Source organism: Anoplophora glabripennis, unplaced genomic scaffold, assembly GCF_000390285.2.
Source record: "Anoplophora glabripennis isolate ALB-LARVAE unplaced genomic scaffold, Agla_2.0 scaffold34, whole genome shotgun sequence".
Classification (NCBI taxonomy): Eukaryota; Metazoa; Arthropoda; class Insecta; order Coleoptera; family Cerambycidae; genus Anoplophora; species Anoplophora glabripennis.
Window position 1 is genome coordinate 1,823,955 of NW_019426074.1, and position 17,215 is coordinate 1,841,169.

General features: G+C 34.5%; 1 protein-coding gene across 1 annotated transcript in view; it reads left to right on the forward strand.

Moving 5' to 3' along the window:
- Positions 1-12,847, forward strand: part of LOC108913553 (FERM and PDZ domain-containing protein 4) — a 48,594-nt gene extending 35,747 nt beyond the window's left edge. The window contains 7 exon segments of the mRNA XM_018719121.1: positions 4,138-4,397; positions 8,791-9,135; positions 9,137-9,689; positions 9,740-10,358; positions 10,422-11,213; positions 11,299-11,654; positions 11,712-12,847. Coding sequence (XP_018574637.1) covers positions 4,138-4,397; positions 8,791-9,135; positions 9,137-9,689; positions 9,740-10,358; positions 10,422-11,213; positions 11,299-11,654; positions 11,712-12,074 — 3,288 coding nt within the window. The 3' untranslated portion in view covers positions 12,075-12,847.
- The last annotated feature ends 4,368 nt before the right edge of the window (positions 12,848-17,215 follow it).

Here is a 17,215-nt window from a genome sequence, read left to right on the forward strand (position 1 = left end):
CCGCGTTTTTCGGTCGCTCTTGGCCGCCTCCGTATACTGCGTCTCTCTTTTCGAGCGAAAAAATCGTATATTACGAACATGCAACATGCGGATATGTTTCAAGAATCATTTTTTTAGTAAGATTATAAAAAAAAAAATCCAATGCGTATCATGTTCCTAGCGGAAGCGACGATACAGCCTGGACTATTGCTCAATATGAATCCTCAAAGTAATATTTTATTTTACCAAAAAAAATAATTACATTTGGGAAAGTAATATTACAAATTTGCTGCACGACTAAGGCTCCCAAGTTTTGAACATGGCTCGATTTATTTAAGGGTCTTAAATTATATATTAGTGGTATTCCATAAGTCATTATTTAAGAAATGGTTTTATAAGTGCAAAAATTACTTAAGAAGAAGGATACAAGCAAACTTTCAAATATGAAGCAAACTTGCAACATTTTTAATGTTCTATGTTTACTGAATTTTTTTACACTTGCAGTGACTATTTCAATTATTATTTCGTTATAGAGAGAGGAAATATCTGGAAAAGCAAATAAATAGATTATTTGGTAAATTATATAAGGTGTCCCAAAAAAGACAACTGTTCAAGTCATATTAAAAAATTTTCAGTTAAAAGTTGTGGGAAGTATTTCTGAACGTTCCCTGATAATTTCATATACAGATTTCAAATTTTTCGTTTGGTTTATTTATTTATTTATTTGAACTACAGCTGTCCTTGTCTGAGTATGCGAATTAAATTAAAGGTCAGGAGAAACAATAAAAGATTTCATGAAAAAGCATAAAACTAAGATATTTCCTCTGAACTTTTTCCAAATTAGAAATATGAACCTCCTGATTCCAGATAACCGATGCATATTCTAACTTTGTCCTGACAAATGCATTATAAAGTAATGTAAGGGTAGAAACATCCCTAAAATATATAGAATTCGTCATAATAAAAGTTCTTCAAATTCTTGTAGGCGTTAGATATAATATATTCAATATAGGGAACAAAAGTCAATTTTGTATCAAAGATAACACCCAGATCTTTAAATTGCGTCGAAATAGTCAAACTTAATAGCAACTTTTTTTCTTTTAAAACTCATAACGTTGCACTTGAAGATATTTAATGGCAACTTATTATTTTGGCACCATACATTTATTTTCGACAACTCTTGTAAATGATAACAATCTTGAAGTGTATCAGCAGATGCAAATAGCTTCATGTCGTCAGCATCCAAAAGGGTATGTGTCTGAATGTCTTTAAATAAATCATTTATAAATATAATAAATAAGAGAGGTCCAAGTACCGATCCCTGTGGAATCCCTAGGTGTCGCCAACACGTCAATTGATTTATAGCTCCGATATTGAACATTTAGAATTCTGTTACTGAAATAAGATTTAAAAAATTTAAGAAAATCTAATGTTAATCCTAATTTAGATAATTTATGTAACAATAGCCCATGATCAAGCTTGTCAGAGGCTTTCGATATATTTGTACATACAACATTCGTTTTCGATAGTAACAAGACATGTTGTTGATCTCCCAGAAATAAAAACATGTTGTGAATAGTATATATGTGCATTTGAATGGAAGCAAAGGATATTATAAATAACCATCTCAAATAGTTTTCAAAGTTACATAGAATAACTTTCTGTCTATAATTTTCAATGTTCATTCGATCTCCATTTTTGGAAATAGGACATATTTTCGACTTTGTCCAAATATCAGAAAAAGTGGCAGATTTAAAATATAAATTTAAAAAAAACCCTACGCAGTAAAGCAAATATATGTGCACAGTCTTTTAATGAAAAAGCTGGAATTCCGTCAGGACCAGTTGTTAACATATTGCTCTTAAATCTCTGGTATATGAAGTGATTACACATTGTTTGTAAAATCCGGCTTAGATTCATCATACACAGGTGAATGAATAAACGCAGATTGAAAAAGTGAGTAAATACATCTACTATACCATGTGTATCATTAATGACATTATTATGATAATTCATTGAGTTGATTATACTAAAGATATTTTTTAAGTTATGTAAAAAAGATAAAAAATTACCAGTATAAGATTTAATATGCGATTCCTCTTTTATAACATATTCTTTGTGTGCAACATCAATATCCCTTTTAATCTGAGAACGTAAATCTGAAACTAAAGAGAGAGACTGGTCTTCTGTTATATGACATCCACTAAATTTAAACAATTACACTGGCACACAAAAAGTGGTCTGTACCTTTGATTTGACCCAATAGACTTTATGTATTTAGCTCAAATATCCCCAAAATTTTGAGTAATGGCAAAAAATAACGAAAAATCGCCGAAAATAGGTTAGTGGGCCCAAAAAATTCGAAAAAATTTGTTCCCAACTTGATCAAGTGAGTTTCTCATGTATTTTGATCTGCTGAATCCAAATCTGAAGTCTTTTAAACTACACCCCTCCGCAGATTTTGCAAAAATCGCAATATAATAGCGAAAAAGCATCAAAAATCACGTCGAAAATCACGTCGAAACATTTTTTTGTATTTTGATACGCTGACTTCGAATCTGAAGTCAATTAGCTGTACCCCCCACAGATTTTGCAAAAAAAATGCAAATAGCTGAAAATGGCAAGAAATCATATTAATAGGAGTGAGAAAATTTAGAAAGAGGTTTTCTAGATTGGATCAAGTGTTCTTCTCATAAATTTTGTCGAATCGAATTTGAATCTAAAGTCTGTTGAGCATCAATTAAGCACTATTACTGAAGATTGCTACGACTTCCAATAGCTCACTGATCCTGGGCCAGCAATCAGCATTCACAAAATATTCCTGCTTCTTATGTTTATGGCACAGCAGGTATAGGAAAAATCACTACGTTCAGAAAGAGTGACCAACGAGAACGGAGTTTTATTCCAGGGACAAGGAATATCATCCACCACTGATTGAGCCTTCAAAAAATTCTACTACCAACTCTTCATATTAAGCTTGGTATCATGAAGCAATTTGTCAAAGTTCTGGACAGAGACGGTGACTGTTTCCAATATTTAGGAGAGAAAGTTTTCAGCGATAAGTGATGTGAAATTGAAGGTATTTTTGATGGTCCTCAAATTCGTACTCTATTTCGCGACGAAAATTTCATTACAAAGATAAATGACACTGAACAAGCAGCATGGCGAAGTTTCAAGAATATCTCTCGAAACTTTTTAGGAAATGAGAAGAGTGGGGATTACGAGAATTTGGTTGAAGAGATGTTGAAAAATTTCAAACAGTGAGGTTGCTTGATGAATAAATTGCACTTCATACACTCTCACCTTGACTACTTTCCTCAAAACCTTGGAAACTAAAGTGAAGAACGGGAGAAAGATTAAATCAAGATGAAATGAAATGGTGAAATGGTGAATCGATACCAAGGACGATGGGAGTTAGTAGAATTTGATCGAACACTTGATCCAATCTAGGAAACCTCTTTCTTCTGACTCTCATTAATATGTTTCTTTTGACATTTTCGGCTATTTTTTGTGAGTCATTTGCATAATCTGTGGGGGCTTATAGACTTCAGACACGAATTCAGCCAAAATACATAAGAAACACACTTGATCAAGGTCAGAAAAAAAAATTTCGAATTTTTTTGCACACTAACGTGATTTTTGTCGATTTTTCGCAATTTCTAGTGATACGTTGCTATTATTTTGCGATTTTTGCAAAATCTGGGGGGATGTAGCTTCAAATACTTCAGGTTTGGATTCCGCACATCGAAATACATAAGAAACCCAATTGATCATGTTCAGAACAGTTTTTCAAATTTTTTTGCGCTCACTACCGTGGTTTTCGGCAATTTTTCACTATTTTTTGCCAAATACTTAAAGTTTTAGGAGGTGTTTGTGCTAAACGGGCTTGAGATTCGGATTCAGCACGTCAAAATACATAAAACCTTCCGGGGCAAATCAAAGGTACAGACCACGTTTGTTTTTTGTGTGCCGGTTTAAGTAACTCATTATTTTTTATGCGAAGACGTTGTAAATTTGTTTTCCGATAAATTGTAGAGAACATTTTCAGCCCAAGTGATTTGCCCCAGCACTATTTTAATTTATATATACAAGGATGTGTACAGCTGAGATAAATCTGGTGTCGGAGCGAAATGGGACATTTACGAAATTAATTTACAGATAGCATCTCGTCCGGGTGCTCACAAGCTGAGGTGTCTATTCAGGGTGGCGTTCGTACCCGCATCGGCAGCTGCACTTGCTCAAAGAGATCTCCACGCCTTAGACTATCTTTACACCCAGTGCTGCAATGACGTGATACAAGAAAGGTTCGCCCCTGAACTTCAATACGAGACGGCACTCCGCCTATCGGCCCTGCATATTTATCAGCACGCCTTGGTTAATAATATCCCAGCTGCGAAGCTGACGGTCAAAACTGTAGAGTAAGTATTGCGTCACTATATAATCTAATTAGATAAGCATTGGAAGGAATTTACCGGCTTTCCAGTTCTTTTCACCTGGATAAATTTTTAAGGAAATTGAATTTCTCGACAATTTTTATCATTTCTTTTTAGTAATTTTTCGTCAAACTTGAATTGAACATTGTGAATTTTGCGTTTCTGCAGGATATCTGTAGTGTAAGTGCTGTATGGTCAATTTAAAACATAATATTACCGGAAAATAAACACATAAGTTTTATGCGACATGGGTCCTAAGTTTATCCGAGTAAAAAAGAGATTTTTTAGATTGATTTAGTTACAAGTTGTGTGTGGTTATTAACTGGTTACACTTAAAGTTGCGGCGTGAATGGCGGAGAACAAATAAAACGTTGCTCATAAAACTAGATTCCATTAGTAAATTGTTCAAAATGTCCCCCAGCACATTCTTAACAAGTCCGTATTTTACTAATCCAATAGGCAGCTTCGGCTATTTTTTAATTGAATTAAAATGAACTGAATATGTAAAAAATATTTTTGCAAATATAAAAATAAAAAATAAGGCAGTTCTAATTATTTACTTTCCAACCGATGCGAAGCTACGAAACCTACCCGTGCACGAGGCTAGGGTTCGTGGCGTCAGTTACTAGATGAATGCTTCGCTAGTTAGCGCGTCAACTGTTGTGTTCCATATTTATTATAAAGGGTGTTCCTAAAAAGTCTTTACAATGCTCTACCAGATACAGTCCGGCTCAAAATAAGTTGATTTAGCTAAACTTACCATAGTTGAAGTTGCAATTTTGAAATAGTTTTTTTTTAAACGCTTTATGTGATTTTGCTGAAATTTGGTAAGTTGGCATCGCCCTATAGAACAATAATTAAGGTATCTTAAATGTGACAAGTTTTATTTACTTGAAACTATGACAACCAACAATCACAATTATTTGTGTAAAGGTAACTACCTGGAAACTTGTGAAAAAACCGTATGCCGAAAAAAGCTAATAAAAAAAAGTATTCCATACGCCAAGTCTTAAAAAGTCTTATTTTCATTTTAAAGAGTATCATGAACAATTCTAAATAATTTTGTACTAATTTAATTTTTGTGCCAAAATTGCTGCCAATGATAAAAGAGTACCTTATTTTGTAGTAAATAGTTTACTTAATCTAAATTTTACACTTAAAATTCTTTTTTTCTATTGGTGTAGAATTATGGAATATGTAATTACTAACAAACTCAACTTCTACCCCAATGGATTGATATTACTCATAATTTTGATGTGGGGTTTATTGTTCTACAGAACGGTGTCGGCTTACCAAATATTAGCAAAATCGCATAAGGCGTTTTGAATTAAAAAAAAAGGATTCAAAATTACAACTTCACCGCTCAAACGGAATTTTTAAGTTTACTTAAATCTATTTATTTTGATCTGGTGGAGCATTAGAAATATCATTTAGGGACACCCTGTATAGTAGTCGGTAAAGTTGGATGGTTTATTGAAGCGAGAAGCAATAAGGTGGTTTATTGTACCAAAACGTACTAATATGTCTATTACCCCTCTAAAATTTTTTTTGTAACAATCCCTAGTCCAGAAAAGACGAGAAAAATGGTTTGCATTAACTAGGAGAATGTTGAAGTATCTCTAACATCGGCACTACTATCAAGATCAGTTTTTTTTAAGTTTTTATTCTATTAAAAAAAAGATAAGTAATATGATACATTTGAGCATGCTGGAAAAAATATGGATAAGCTGTTGGAAATTTGTTGTTAACCAAAATGAGTTAAACAGAAAAAGAACGCAAGTTAAAGAAATTTTAGATTACTTATATCAGTACGAGAAACAACCACATTAGAACAAGATGTATCGGACCTTCCACGTCATTTACTATTCCCAAAATTCGTGAAAAAACGTGTCAAACAAATCTAATACATTTTAGAAATACATAGTACAACCAGTCAATGTTAGAAAAATAAGCATATTTCTATTTCACATCAAATTCTGAACGCATCCAGAGTATTATACTTGAAAACAATCAGACTTTAGTAACACCACAATGGAAACGTCGTTTTCCAATTTTTAACCATCGGTCGATGATGAAGTGCTCCAATTATTTTGGTAGAAGCTATTAATATAGCTATTTATTTAATCAATCGTTCTCTTCCCCTACAAAAGATATCGAGGATAAAAAAAGTCCAGAGGAATCGTGATAATTCCAATCGAAATGAAGGATTAGAACTACCTACCTGAAATCTAGAAATGAATTATTCACAAAAACAAAAAAACCAACGACACCGGAAAACCAGCCTGTAAATTGTTCAACCAAATCATTTCATACCTTTTTAGAAGTTAATCCGCACAATCTTTTGTGGATTATAGTCAGATCAGCGATTGGGATTCTGTAAATTAAAAATTTTGTCGTGTGTAGAGTGAGTCTGACTTTGTTTTGTTAATAAAATTCATGCAGAATTCTATGAGGAAATTCTGTTCTGCCAACTTCTACGCCCGTTGGACATGACATAATATAATTTGATGCTTAGTTTGTTGATTGGTAATTCTCTTTGCACTTGTTATCGTCAGTAAAATCTAGTAGCTGCTCCTTTACCTGCAAAGGAGTTTATTTTTGTGATCCTCGTTCTGGGCTATAGTCTAGGCAAGTTAGACCAAAATCATCCAGAATAAGGAAATTTTTTTCTGATGAGCCGATCGAGTTGCGGTTTTCGGCATTGTCTTTGGAAAAATATCAGGAAAAAAGTCTATCTATTACACTTTGGGGCTGGATCGAAACTGCATTGCGGGAGCATAAATTGCATCTTGGAGTGCATCAATTTTTTCGAATTTTCTAAAAATGGTAAAAATTGACTAAAGTTGTATAAATTTCTGTGCACGGGTTTTCGGGGTCGGAGATTCCGAATCTGACCCTGAAAAATATGTCCGACGGCCCTGGGGCCCCCAGAGGGGCAAGGGGGGGCCTTCTGTGAAACATTGAATAGCTGAGTAATTGCCTTCTAAATCCCCACTCGGGGGTTTTTGGGGACGATTCTGACACAGAAAAGTATGCCCGACGCCCTGGGCTATCACAATCACAGGAATTTCCTAACCTCAAAAACAGGTCAAAAATAGCAAAAATTCACGAAAAAGTGCTAAGAAAAATGGAAAGTGTTAGGAAAAATACATTTTTTTTTCTATATTAAAATGTTCATTTATATGGTTAACACCCCGTCGAACGTGAATCCGCGTTCAGAATTGATGGCTCAATTTCTAACCAAAAAAAAACGGGTTAATTAAGGTCAGACATCACGAATTTTCAAAAAAAATAAAATTCGCGACAAATTTGTTTACGGAGGTTTTCGGGGTCACTGATCACGGATCCGAGGTCAATTATGCAAAATTCAAGACGGCGGATCCAAGATGGCCGAGCTCAGCTATTCGGTGTTTTACAGAAGGCCCCCCTTGCCCCCCTGGGGGGGGGGGGTCAGGGTCGTCGGATATATTTTTCAGGGTCAGATTCGGAATCTCCGACCCCGAAAACCTGTGCACAGAAATTTCTACAACTTTTAGTCAATTTTTATCATTTTTAGAAAATTCGAAAAAATTGATGCACTCCAAGATGCAGTTTATGCACCCACAATGCAGTTTCGATCCAGCCCCAAAGTGTAATAGATAGACTTTTTTCCTGATATTTTTCCGAAGACAATGCCGAAAACCGCAACTCGATTGGTTCATCAGAAAAAATTTTCTGATTTATTGTCTAACTTGCCTGGTCTACTAGGAATAACACCGCCAGTGCATGCAACAAATAATGATCAAACGTCTGGTAAACGTCAACTTGATTATAGGTTATCATAGATAGGTCCTGCGTCAAAAGAATTGTGTAAATTAATAACATGTAATTTCATGTAAACAAACTACAACGCAAAAAGTTACCTATTTGCCAATGGTACAATTAAAAATCACTTGACACAATAATTATGGAAACAACACAATACCTCAATTACAACTGCCGATCGACAAGTATCCAGAGAGCAGTTTGTAAAACAATAAAAACAACAGAGATGGATTACAATTGAGTATCGTTCACACATTACAAATTGTCATATTTTCTTATTATTACGCTTAGATGTAAACAGTGTAGTCTTTTATTTTGCAAGCTGTGAAGTTCACAAAGTTCCTTACAAATGTTTTTTTCCCGGAAACGGTCATTAGTCTTAATTTTAATGACGCGACGTTTCATTGCTGACATGTTTTATCCATGTTTGATCTACTTATAATATTATATAGCACTTACACTGCGAGCATCACATAAATCTTATATTAATCTTCAAATAACGAAACGATTAGGGTTTCCTAAAGACATGCGATATATTTTACAAATTGCAGGGCATAAATGTAATATATTTTAGGCGGGAATTTGGTTTGGAACGATTTGTACCGGCTTCTCTTTTGGAAACTATGAAGAGGAAAGAAATTCGAAAACTTGTAGGTCACTTTCTGAAACTACACGCCAGCATGGCAGGTCCCGGCAAGCAACTAACTGCGCTGCAAGCAAAACTGCACTATCTAGATATAGTAAGTCAACTACCAAGCTATGGAGCTAAATGTTTTTCTGCCGGACCACGAGGCGATACTATGGAACGGGTTATCTTGGTTAGTCCGAAATTTGGAATTAGCCAAATAACTGGCACTAGGAGTTCAGTGGTAAATATAAATAATTGTCTTGTATCAAATGCACGAAATAATTTATCAGTTTCAGCCGGTGCCAATCGCGAATATCGAAGACATGCGTAGGATAGAAGTCAGAAGTGAGGACGAAGTTAGTCGGACGGTGCTAATACGACTACAGAATGACAAAGTTGTTTCGATATCTTTAGAGGAACGTGACGCGAGCGAATTGGTTTTGGTATTGAGGGGGTACTTTAAACTTGAAACAGGTCAAAATTTACCGGTAGATCAGGAAGAGGCCCCTCCCATGGAAGATTTAGCGCCACCGTATTTGTCACAACATAAAGTGGTACCAGAGAAATGGAGTTACATTAATCCAAGCTCCATGAAAAACGTTTGCTTTGCGATGCAACCGATGTATAAGGGAATTAACAAGAAAACAAATGGTTTATACAATACAGTGGGGCGACAATCAAAACCACCCTTAGTGCTTGGCTACAGTTTAGATAGTAATATGAATAGCTCACTGTCCAATAGGAACCATCAGTTTAACAGTTTCGATAATAATTCTATTGACTTTCAGAGTGTCGTTTCTATGGAGATCCTAGAAAATGGGATTATTGAGGCTAAAAATGATGAGGTACGTACATATTTTTTTGGTGAAAGCTTAAACTTATAGTTATTTTTTAGGTTTTAAGACGCGTTCACGAAATGCACCAACTTGTGGAAAATTCGGAAAAGTATTTAACCGAACAGGAAAATTTAGAGAGGCTAAATGCATTATCAGAGTGGCAAGAAACGAGTGTAGATATAGAAAGTGATTCTGACGAACCAGGACAGTTAAAACACAGCGATTCTTTGTTGCTTTTGACAAAAGGTCATAATTCGGAAAGGCGGCATTCCTTTAGCAATGCAACTATAGAATTACTGCGTCAAGAAACTACTTGTTCGGAGAGCGACAATGATTCCATCTACACTCCACAAAATTCTCCAAAACATAAACAAATCACTGAAGATAGTAGAAATAATAGGATAAGTTTTGGTTTACGCAGCCCTGATAATAATACAGATAAGGAACAAGACTTCCAAGCTTATCTTCAACATTTACGAGATGTTAAGAACAACGGTGAAAATATGTCTGCAGATTTGGACTCCATTAATGACATTTACGTTTTTGACCCAGATATTATAGATTTAACAATGATTCCACCACCAAGCACGCCAGATGAATTAGACTGTGCCTTACCAACACCTATAAACGTGCCACCCAGGTCTTTTGCGGACTCTGTAGATAAACTGAACAGATTAGGTAAGAAACTATAAACTAATTGTAAATAATAATTATGTTTTCATGTTTTATATTACACCTTAGATATATTAAATGAGGACCAAGACCTTGAAGAATTCCTAGCCAGTGTAACAGTACATCCGCCAACTCAAAAAGTAACTCCAGCTGTAGAACTGACGCCAGAAGAAATAATGGCATATATTATTCCTCCACCACCTAGCCGCGGTAGTTTAGAAAATCTAGTAATGTCAGAAGCTGAACGTTGTACTGAGAGCCTGCCGACGGCTATCGAAAGTAATGGTGATATTAACAAAAATTCTAATGGAGTTAGACGAAGAAGTAGCAATGGTAGTGTACATTCAAATATTATAGAATATGCGACTGTCGATCGCAAAGGTGCTTTTTCCTGTTGTGCGAAAAATAAGACTGAGAAATCTGTGAAAATTGATGAGAATATTCAACCACTTCCGAGGAGAAGCTCTGATGAAAAACCACCAGAAAGACCACCCAAAAATGTAGCTCAGGAAAGACAAAGATCGCAATCCTTAACATCAAATGCACACATTGCATCAAGTACTGAGTATCCACCGAAACTACCTCCAAGGGGTGAAAACAATCACCAGGCACCAGCTCATTTATTTTTACCCCCCAAGAAGCCTCCTTTGCCTCCAGTGCCTCCTTTAGAGGTTCTCAGACAGAAGAAAAATATACAGCAGGGTAAGCCGTGTCCTGACTTAAGAACGGCCAGTATTGGTTCTCCACATCTTCAGAGGACTCGAAATGTTTCAAACGATTTAGAAGTAACTGAAAATGGGGACAATGGTTTGTCCCTGAAACACGCTACTGCAGTTAGTACACCGACTTCCCCTCACTTAGGTATGTAGGCAAAAAATATTTTTTCTATGTCAGTATTGTTTTTCTCAATTTCATTGATTTTGTGGCCACCATTATACATTTACAGGAAGGGGAGCTCACCTAACAGCTGTTCCAGTCACAATCGATTCTCCCGGTGCTCCCAATCTATCAAACAATCACCAACAGAGATCTCCAACATCACGATCACCTATATACGTTCAAAATCTGCCGGAATCTTCTCCCATCCACGACAGATTTAGGAATTCACACCGAGAGCAAGTACATCAAGTGTTTGGCAACTGTCAAATTCGAAATGGATGTACTTCCAACAGAGAAAATCTACTGGCGAAAACTGATGTAGCCATGGCCAGTTTGTTGGTCAGATTGGATCAGGTTGCCGCTCAGTGTAGTGCCGCTCAGGTTCATGGAGGAGGTAGATTCATAAGTGAGGAGAAGTTTCAAGTAGGTTGAATACAAGAATATTTTGCTTTACATTTATGTATGTTATTTATGTTTCAGGCGGCAAAAGACGAGCTAACTACTCAGTCCCTTCAACTTGTAACATCCAGTAAGATGTTAGTGATAGCCATGTCTGATCCTAATCTTCCCGATCTACCGGAAAACTTAGCAATTTGTCTGACAATATTGAGGAGATTAACAGAACTATGCCAGGACTTGACAAACCATACAACGGCACCATTGCAGACGAGGAACCTGATTCTAAAAGTCCATGATGTTACTGCTGCATTCCGACACCTTATAACCTCAGATATAGACAGAAGTTCTCAGAAAGCCATTGAGGAACATCTGGCTGCTCAAGCTGAATGTTTAGCGAATGTTTTAGCGACATTGTTGAGAAGTTTAAGGGTATTTTCCCCTTAGGTAAATAAGGATTGTTTGTGTTATACTTTTATTTTGATTAATCACCCGATTTTTAAATATGAACTTTGTTTTCACCAGGTAAGTGAAACGGCATTATGGTTTTCAGAATATTCAGGATTATCATTTGATATGTACCTTTTTATGTTTGTTTCTAGTCATTTGTTAGCTTTTTAAGTTTTAGGCACAATCAAATATAATGACCAAATATTATTAAAAACGCAATATATGTATATTTAAAATAAGTCTGAAGTTGTTAAATACTCCTTAACTATGTGATATTGTATTATATCATTTAGTCAGTTTGACTTTGAAAGTAATGAAATGAATTAATGAGAAAGGCGGTTCAGTCATATGAGGAAATCTGTCCAATAATCATATGTTATTGTGTGATGATTTTTATTGAGTATTAATCACTATTAATTACATCTAGACTACTAGTCAGAAATTAGTACAATAACCATAGTAGAACATCTTTTAAGTTACCCCCAAGCCAATGTTTTAAATATTCACCCCTTTCAAAGAATCTACCGTGTACATATATTTATATTATTTGTTGAAAATGTTGGTTAAATGTTAAACAATTATATTTCTTGTTATTTTGTGGTACTTTTAGGGAACGTTTCAGAATTCCGCTGATTCTTTTCAATTCCAATAAAAATTACTAGGTATTTAAAGGAAGCGCAATATCTTGATGAATCTGAAATTTATATTAATTTATGAAATTGTTTATTTATTAACATGTAACATTACTGTAACATATCTTATGTATGTAATAAAATTATTACCACAAGTTATGTTTGTTTTATTAAAACTGACAAACGCAAAATAAAAATTGTCATACCTAATTAAATAGTTACAAAATTTATAATAACAAACTCATACAGGGTGTCCCATAAGCACATGATCAAAAAAATACTGCTCAAAAGAAGACGATCTGACCTAACTTCCACTAAGAAAAAATGTCTGGCTCCTCTGCTATCGATTGTCAAAGTTCTTGAAAAAAAATCATGTTTTTTGTAATATCTGGAGAATGTTACTATGGATTTTAATGAAACTTGCGTGGACTTATTCCTAAGTAAGACTCATGTTTTGATGAAGCAACCGCGTCCATCCGCCTTGGGCAAGTAGTAAATACAAGATTTTACCAAGAGCACGGAAATCTCGAAAAAGGACTGATGCATCAATAAAAAAAATGAATTGATTCCAGTGACCAAAAAAAAAAGTTGTGATAATTCCTGTACCAAGACACTCAAAATCAATTTACCACTTGCCCAAGGCGGCTGGACGCGGTTGCTTCATCAAAACATGAGTCTTACCAATACCTTTTTGATCATGTGCTTATGGGACACCCTGTATAACACGCTAGAAGTAATTTTGATAGAAAACACAGGTTTTTAATTAAAAATTGTAAATTTTTTATTGATTTATGAAGTATACACTATCACTATAGGGTTATGTATGGAGTAGCATATCTGGTAAATGGCCTTCACGGCTTTGTTGGCTCTTGTCGGAATTTTCTATGACCATTTTGCATAAATGCGACCGAATTTCGTTGACACAGGCGCTCAATTTCCTTCTTCGAGAAATGGGTGGTTATGGACTTGTTAGTATAAATCTTGGACTTCAAAAAATCCATATGAAACACCGTTAAATCGCATGATCTGGGTGGCCAATTCTGATCACCAAAACGGGAAATTACACGACCAAGAAATGACTGATGCATTATATTAATTAATTGTTTCTCGGACTATATGGCATGTAGCATCGTCTTGTTGAAACCACATGTCGTCTACCATATCCCAATCACTCGATTAACGAATCCATCATGTAGTCCAGTCATTATAGACATGGAACAGCCTGTTTCTGGAAAAAATACTATTAGAAGTTTTCTGCGGAATATTGTTCGGAAATGTGTTATAAATAAAATATCAAAAAATCAACTCGAGACTAGTTGGGAAACTTTATTTAAACAATGGTCAAAGTTATGGAAAAGTGGTTTTTTAACTCGCGTAAAAAAACTATTATTCATAGCGAAAAGAGGTTTATACAAAAAAAGGTAGGTATTAAATAAACCTTTAAAATGAGACAAGTCCGATTAAATTCGGATAATTTGTTTATGCGCAAGAGCTCAAAAATGGTCGAAAATGGCCGTTTTTTTCAATTGTTAATAATTAGTGCAATTTTCATCGTAGACAGTTGTAAATCGGGATTTTTTATGATTTTGTACCTAAATAGTTGTATTGACATATGCATTTACTGAGAATTTAGTTTTTCAAATTTAATTTGTTTAAAAATGACAGAAAAAATGTTAATATTTATTAAATTGTTAAGATACGTAATTATTATAAAATAAAATAGTAACCTCTATACTTTAGTTTTCTTCGAATTTAAAAAAAAATCGTTGTTGTAAGTTGATTAGAAGTTGAGATAATTTTTTTTTTTATTTAATCGCAGTGACCTTAATTATTAATATTAAGAGCCGAAATTTGGAGAGAGTATACATTAAGAGCTATATTTGCATGTCCTACATTAACATTAAGGTGAATTCAACTATTTAATTGCGAAAAAGAAGATAGCGGCGATGCGTTCTATTACTTGGTCTAGCGAACGAGTGGGGAGAGCGAGGCGGAGCATGCGCACTTAACAATTTAATAAATATTAACATTTTTTCAGTTATTTTTAATTTGAAAAATTAAATTGTCAGTAAATGCATATGTCAATACAACTATTTAGGTACAAAAACAGCTAATGATTGAAACCTCTACAACGCCTGTGAGCTTGGGAAAAATGAATTGAAAATAGCATCTTCTTAGATAACAAATTCCGCCAACGCCAAGCTAATGAAGCTTTTGGGCTGAAATTTTTATCACTTATTAAGGGTGTAAAATAACTCCTGAATTACAAGTGTCTGCGATGAAAATTGCATTAATTATTAGCAATTGAAAAAAGGGGACAATTTCGACCATTTTTGAGCTCTTGCGCATAAACAAATTATCCGAATTTAATCGGACTTGTCTCATTTTAAAGGTTTATTTAATACCTACCTTTTTTGTATAAACCTTTTTTCTATGAATAACAGTTTTTTTACGCGAGTCAAAAAACCACTTTTCCATAATTTTGACCATTGTTTTAACAAAGTTTCCCAACTAGTCTGGAGTAGATTTTTTGATATTTTGTTTATAACACGTTTCTGAACAATATTCCGCAGAGAAACTTCTAATAGTGTTTTTTTCCCAAAAAAAAGCTATAACGACTGGCCTAATGTTGAAAATGAGCCTCATCGCTGAAGATGATTTTGTCCGAAAAATCAGCATACACTTGTTATTCCATAATCTATTCAAGGTATTCTCTTCACTCTGCATGGTCAGTAGGATCCTGTTCTTGAGTTAATTGCAAATCTTTCGTGAGGATAAGCTGTAGAAAGCTTCTCAAAATGTCCAATTCTTGACCACGGTGCTGAATTGACGCTTCTGGGCTCAGCAACACTCTCACGAACTGCTTAGATGTTTTGTGCGAACGACTTGTTGACAGACGGCCACAGTGTTTATGATCACTAATTGATCCAGTCTCTGAATTTTTCAATTAATCTCTTCACATTTGATGAAGTTAAATCACTAAATAGTTTGATGTTTTTGTCAACAACATATTCAATTTATTAAACACTAACAATGAGTCGATTCGGTGAGTCTATGAACAACGAAATTAGTCATATTATTAATACCTATGAGGTTGCTAATGCAGTTGCGACTCAATTAACAATCTGGCGACAATTTTCTACTTTTTGCGATTGTAAAAGATATAAATTTGAGTCTATCGAGAAATTGTATCTAATACTGCAATATTGGGCTTTTAATATGCGAAAATGTGACGGAAAATACTACAACGACGCGGTAATTTGGAACACCACCGCTTAAATGCTACAAAGTAAATATTATAAAGTATTCAATATTGTATTTAACCATTTCACCGACGTACAGCTTAATTCATCACGAGCTGCACGTAATGCTAAATTTAAAATCCTACAAGCACAACCCGAAAAGAGAAAATCCAGGGCATTAGTTCTTAATGAATGTGAAGTATTTGCAATGGCATGGGCCAGATTATATGACGAAAATGAACCGGAACGACTTCAAAAGAAATTATATCACATTTTTTAATTAACTTGGCGTGGAGGAGAAGCAACCACCAGTTATTTCGTATATGAAATTGAAAATAATGGAAAAGAAACTTGACGTATAAAGCATAATCCACCATTTTCGAAAACGAGACAAGGGGGTGACAATAAATTATGTGACAGTAAATAGATTACGCCTAATATTTTACAGGAAGATATTTGCCCAGTAGGTTTATTTAAAAAGTTGATGAAATAACGAGGCACTTCCATAACATTGGATAGAGTATTTTTTTCACCAAATCCCTTTGGAAGAAGAAAAATTCTAAAGGTTGGTATAAAATACGTGCCGATTGGAATTAATGAAATTTCCAAATGGACTAAATGCTCAGCACAATACATTGATATACAGCGTGTCCCACTAGTGCGGGAAAGTCCAATATCTATGTTAAAATGAGGAATATATGGATTTTTCTTTTTACTGTGTTGCCACATTTCTCGAAATGTACAAATTAAAAATATATTCAACTATACAGGGTGTTCCACTTTTCCTGGACAGACACCAATTTTGTTTTTTAAAATGGAAACACACATTTTTTATATTTTTTTCGGATTCTACATCAAAAATAAAGGGTACTTTGTGTAGAATAGTTCTATCAAAATATTCACAGTTTTTGAGATATCTCGCTTGAAAGGTTTTTCTAGTCGATATTGGCTGCTTACATTTTCTGATACTGACAGGTTATACTAATAGCTACTAAGCCCATTTTTTTATCAGATGTTTAGTAAGGATGACTCTTCCGAATCATGCTCCAAAAACTGGCCTGCGTTATACAGGGTGACCAAAATATCATGTCAAAATTGCCAATTGAAAAATTGAAAAATCTCGATTTTTTTTTAATGCAACGCCCTGTATATTTTCATACCATGAGATGCAGAATTAAATTCTCTACAACTTTGCTATACCTGCTCCTATACCAAAATTCATTAGTTTTTCATGAAATCTCATTTCTATGAAAAAATGCGAAGT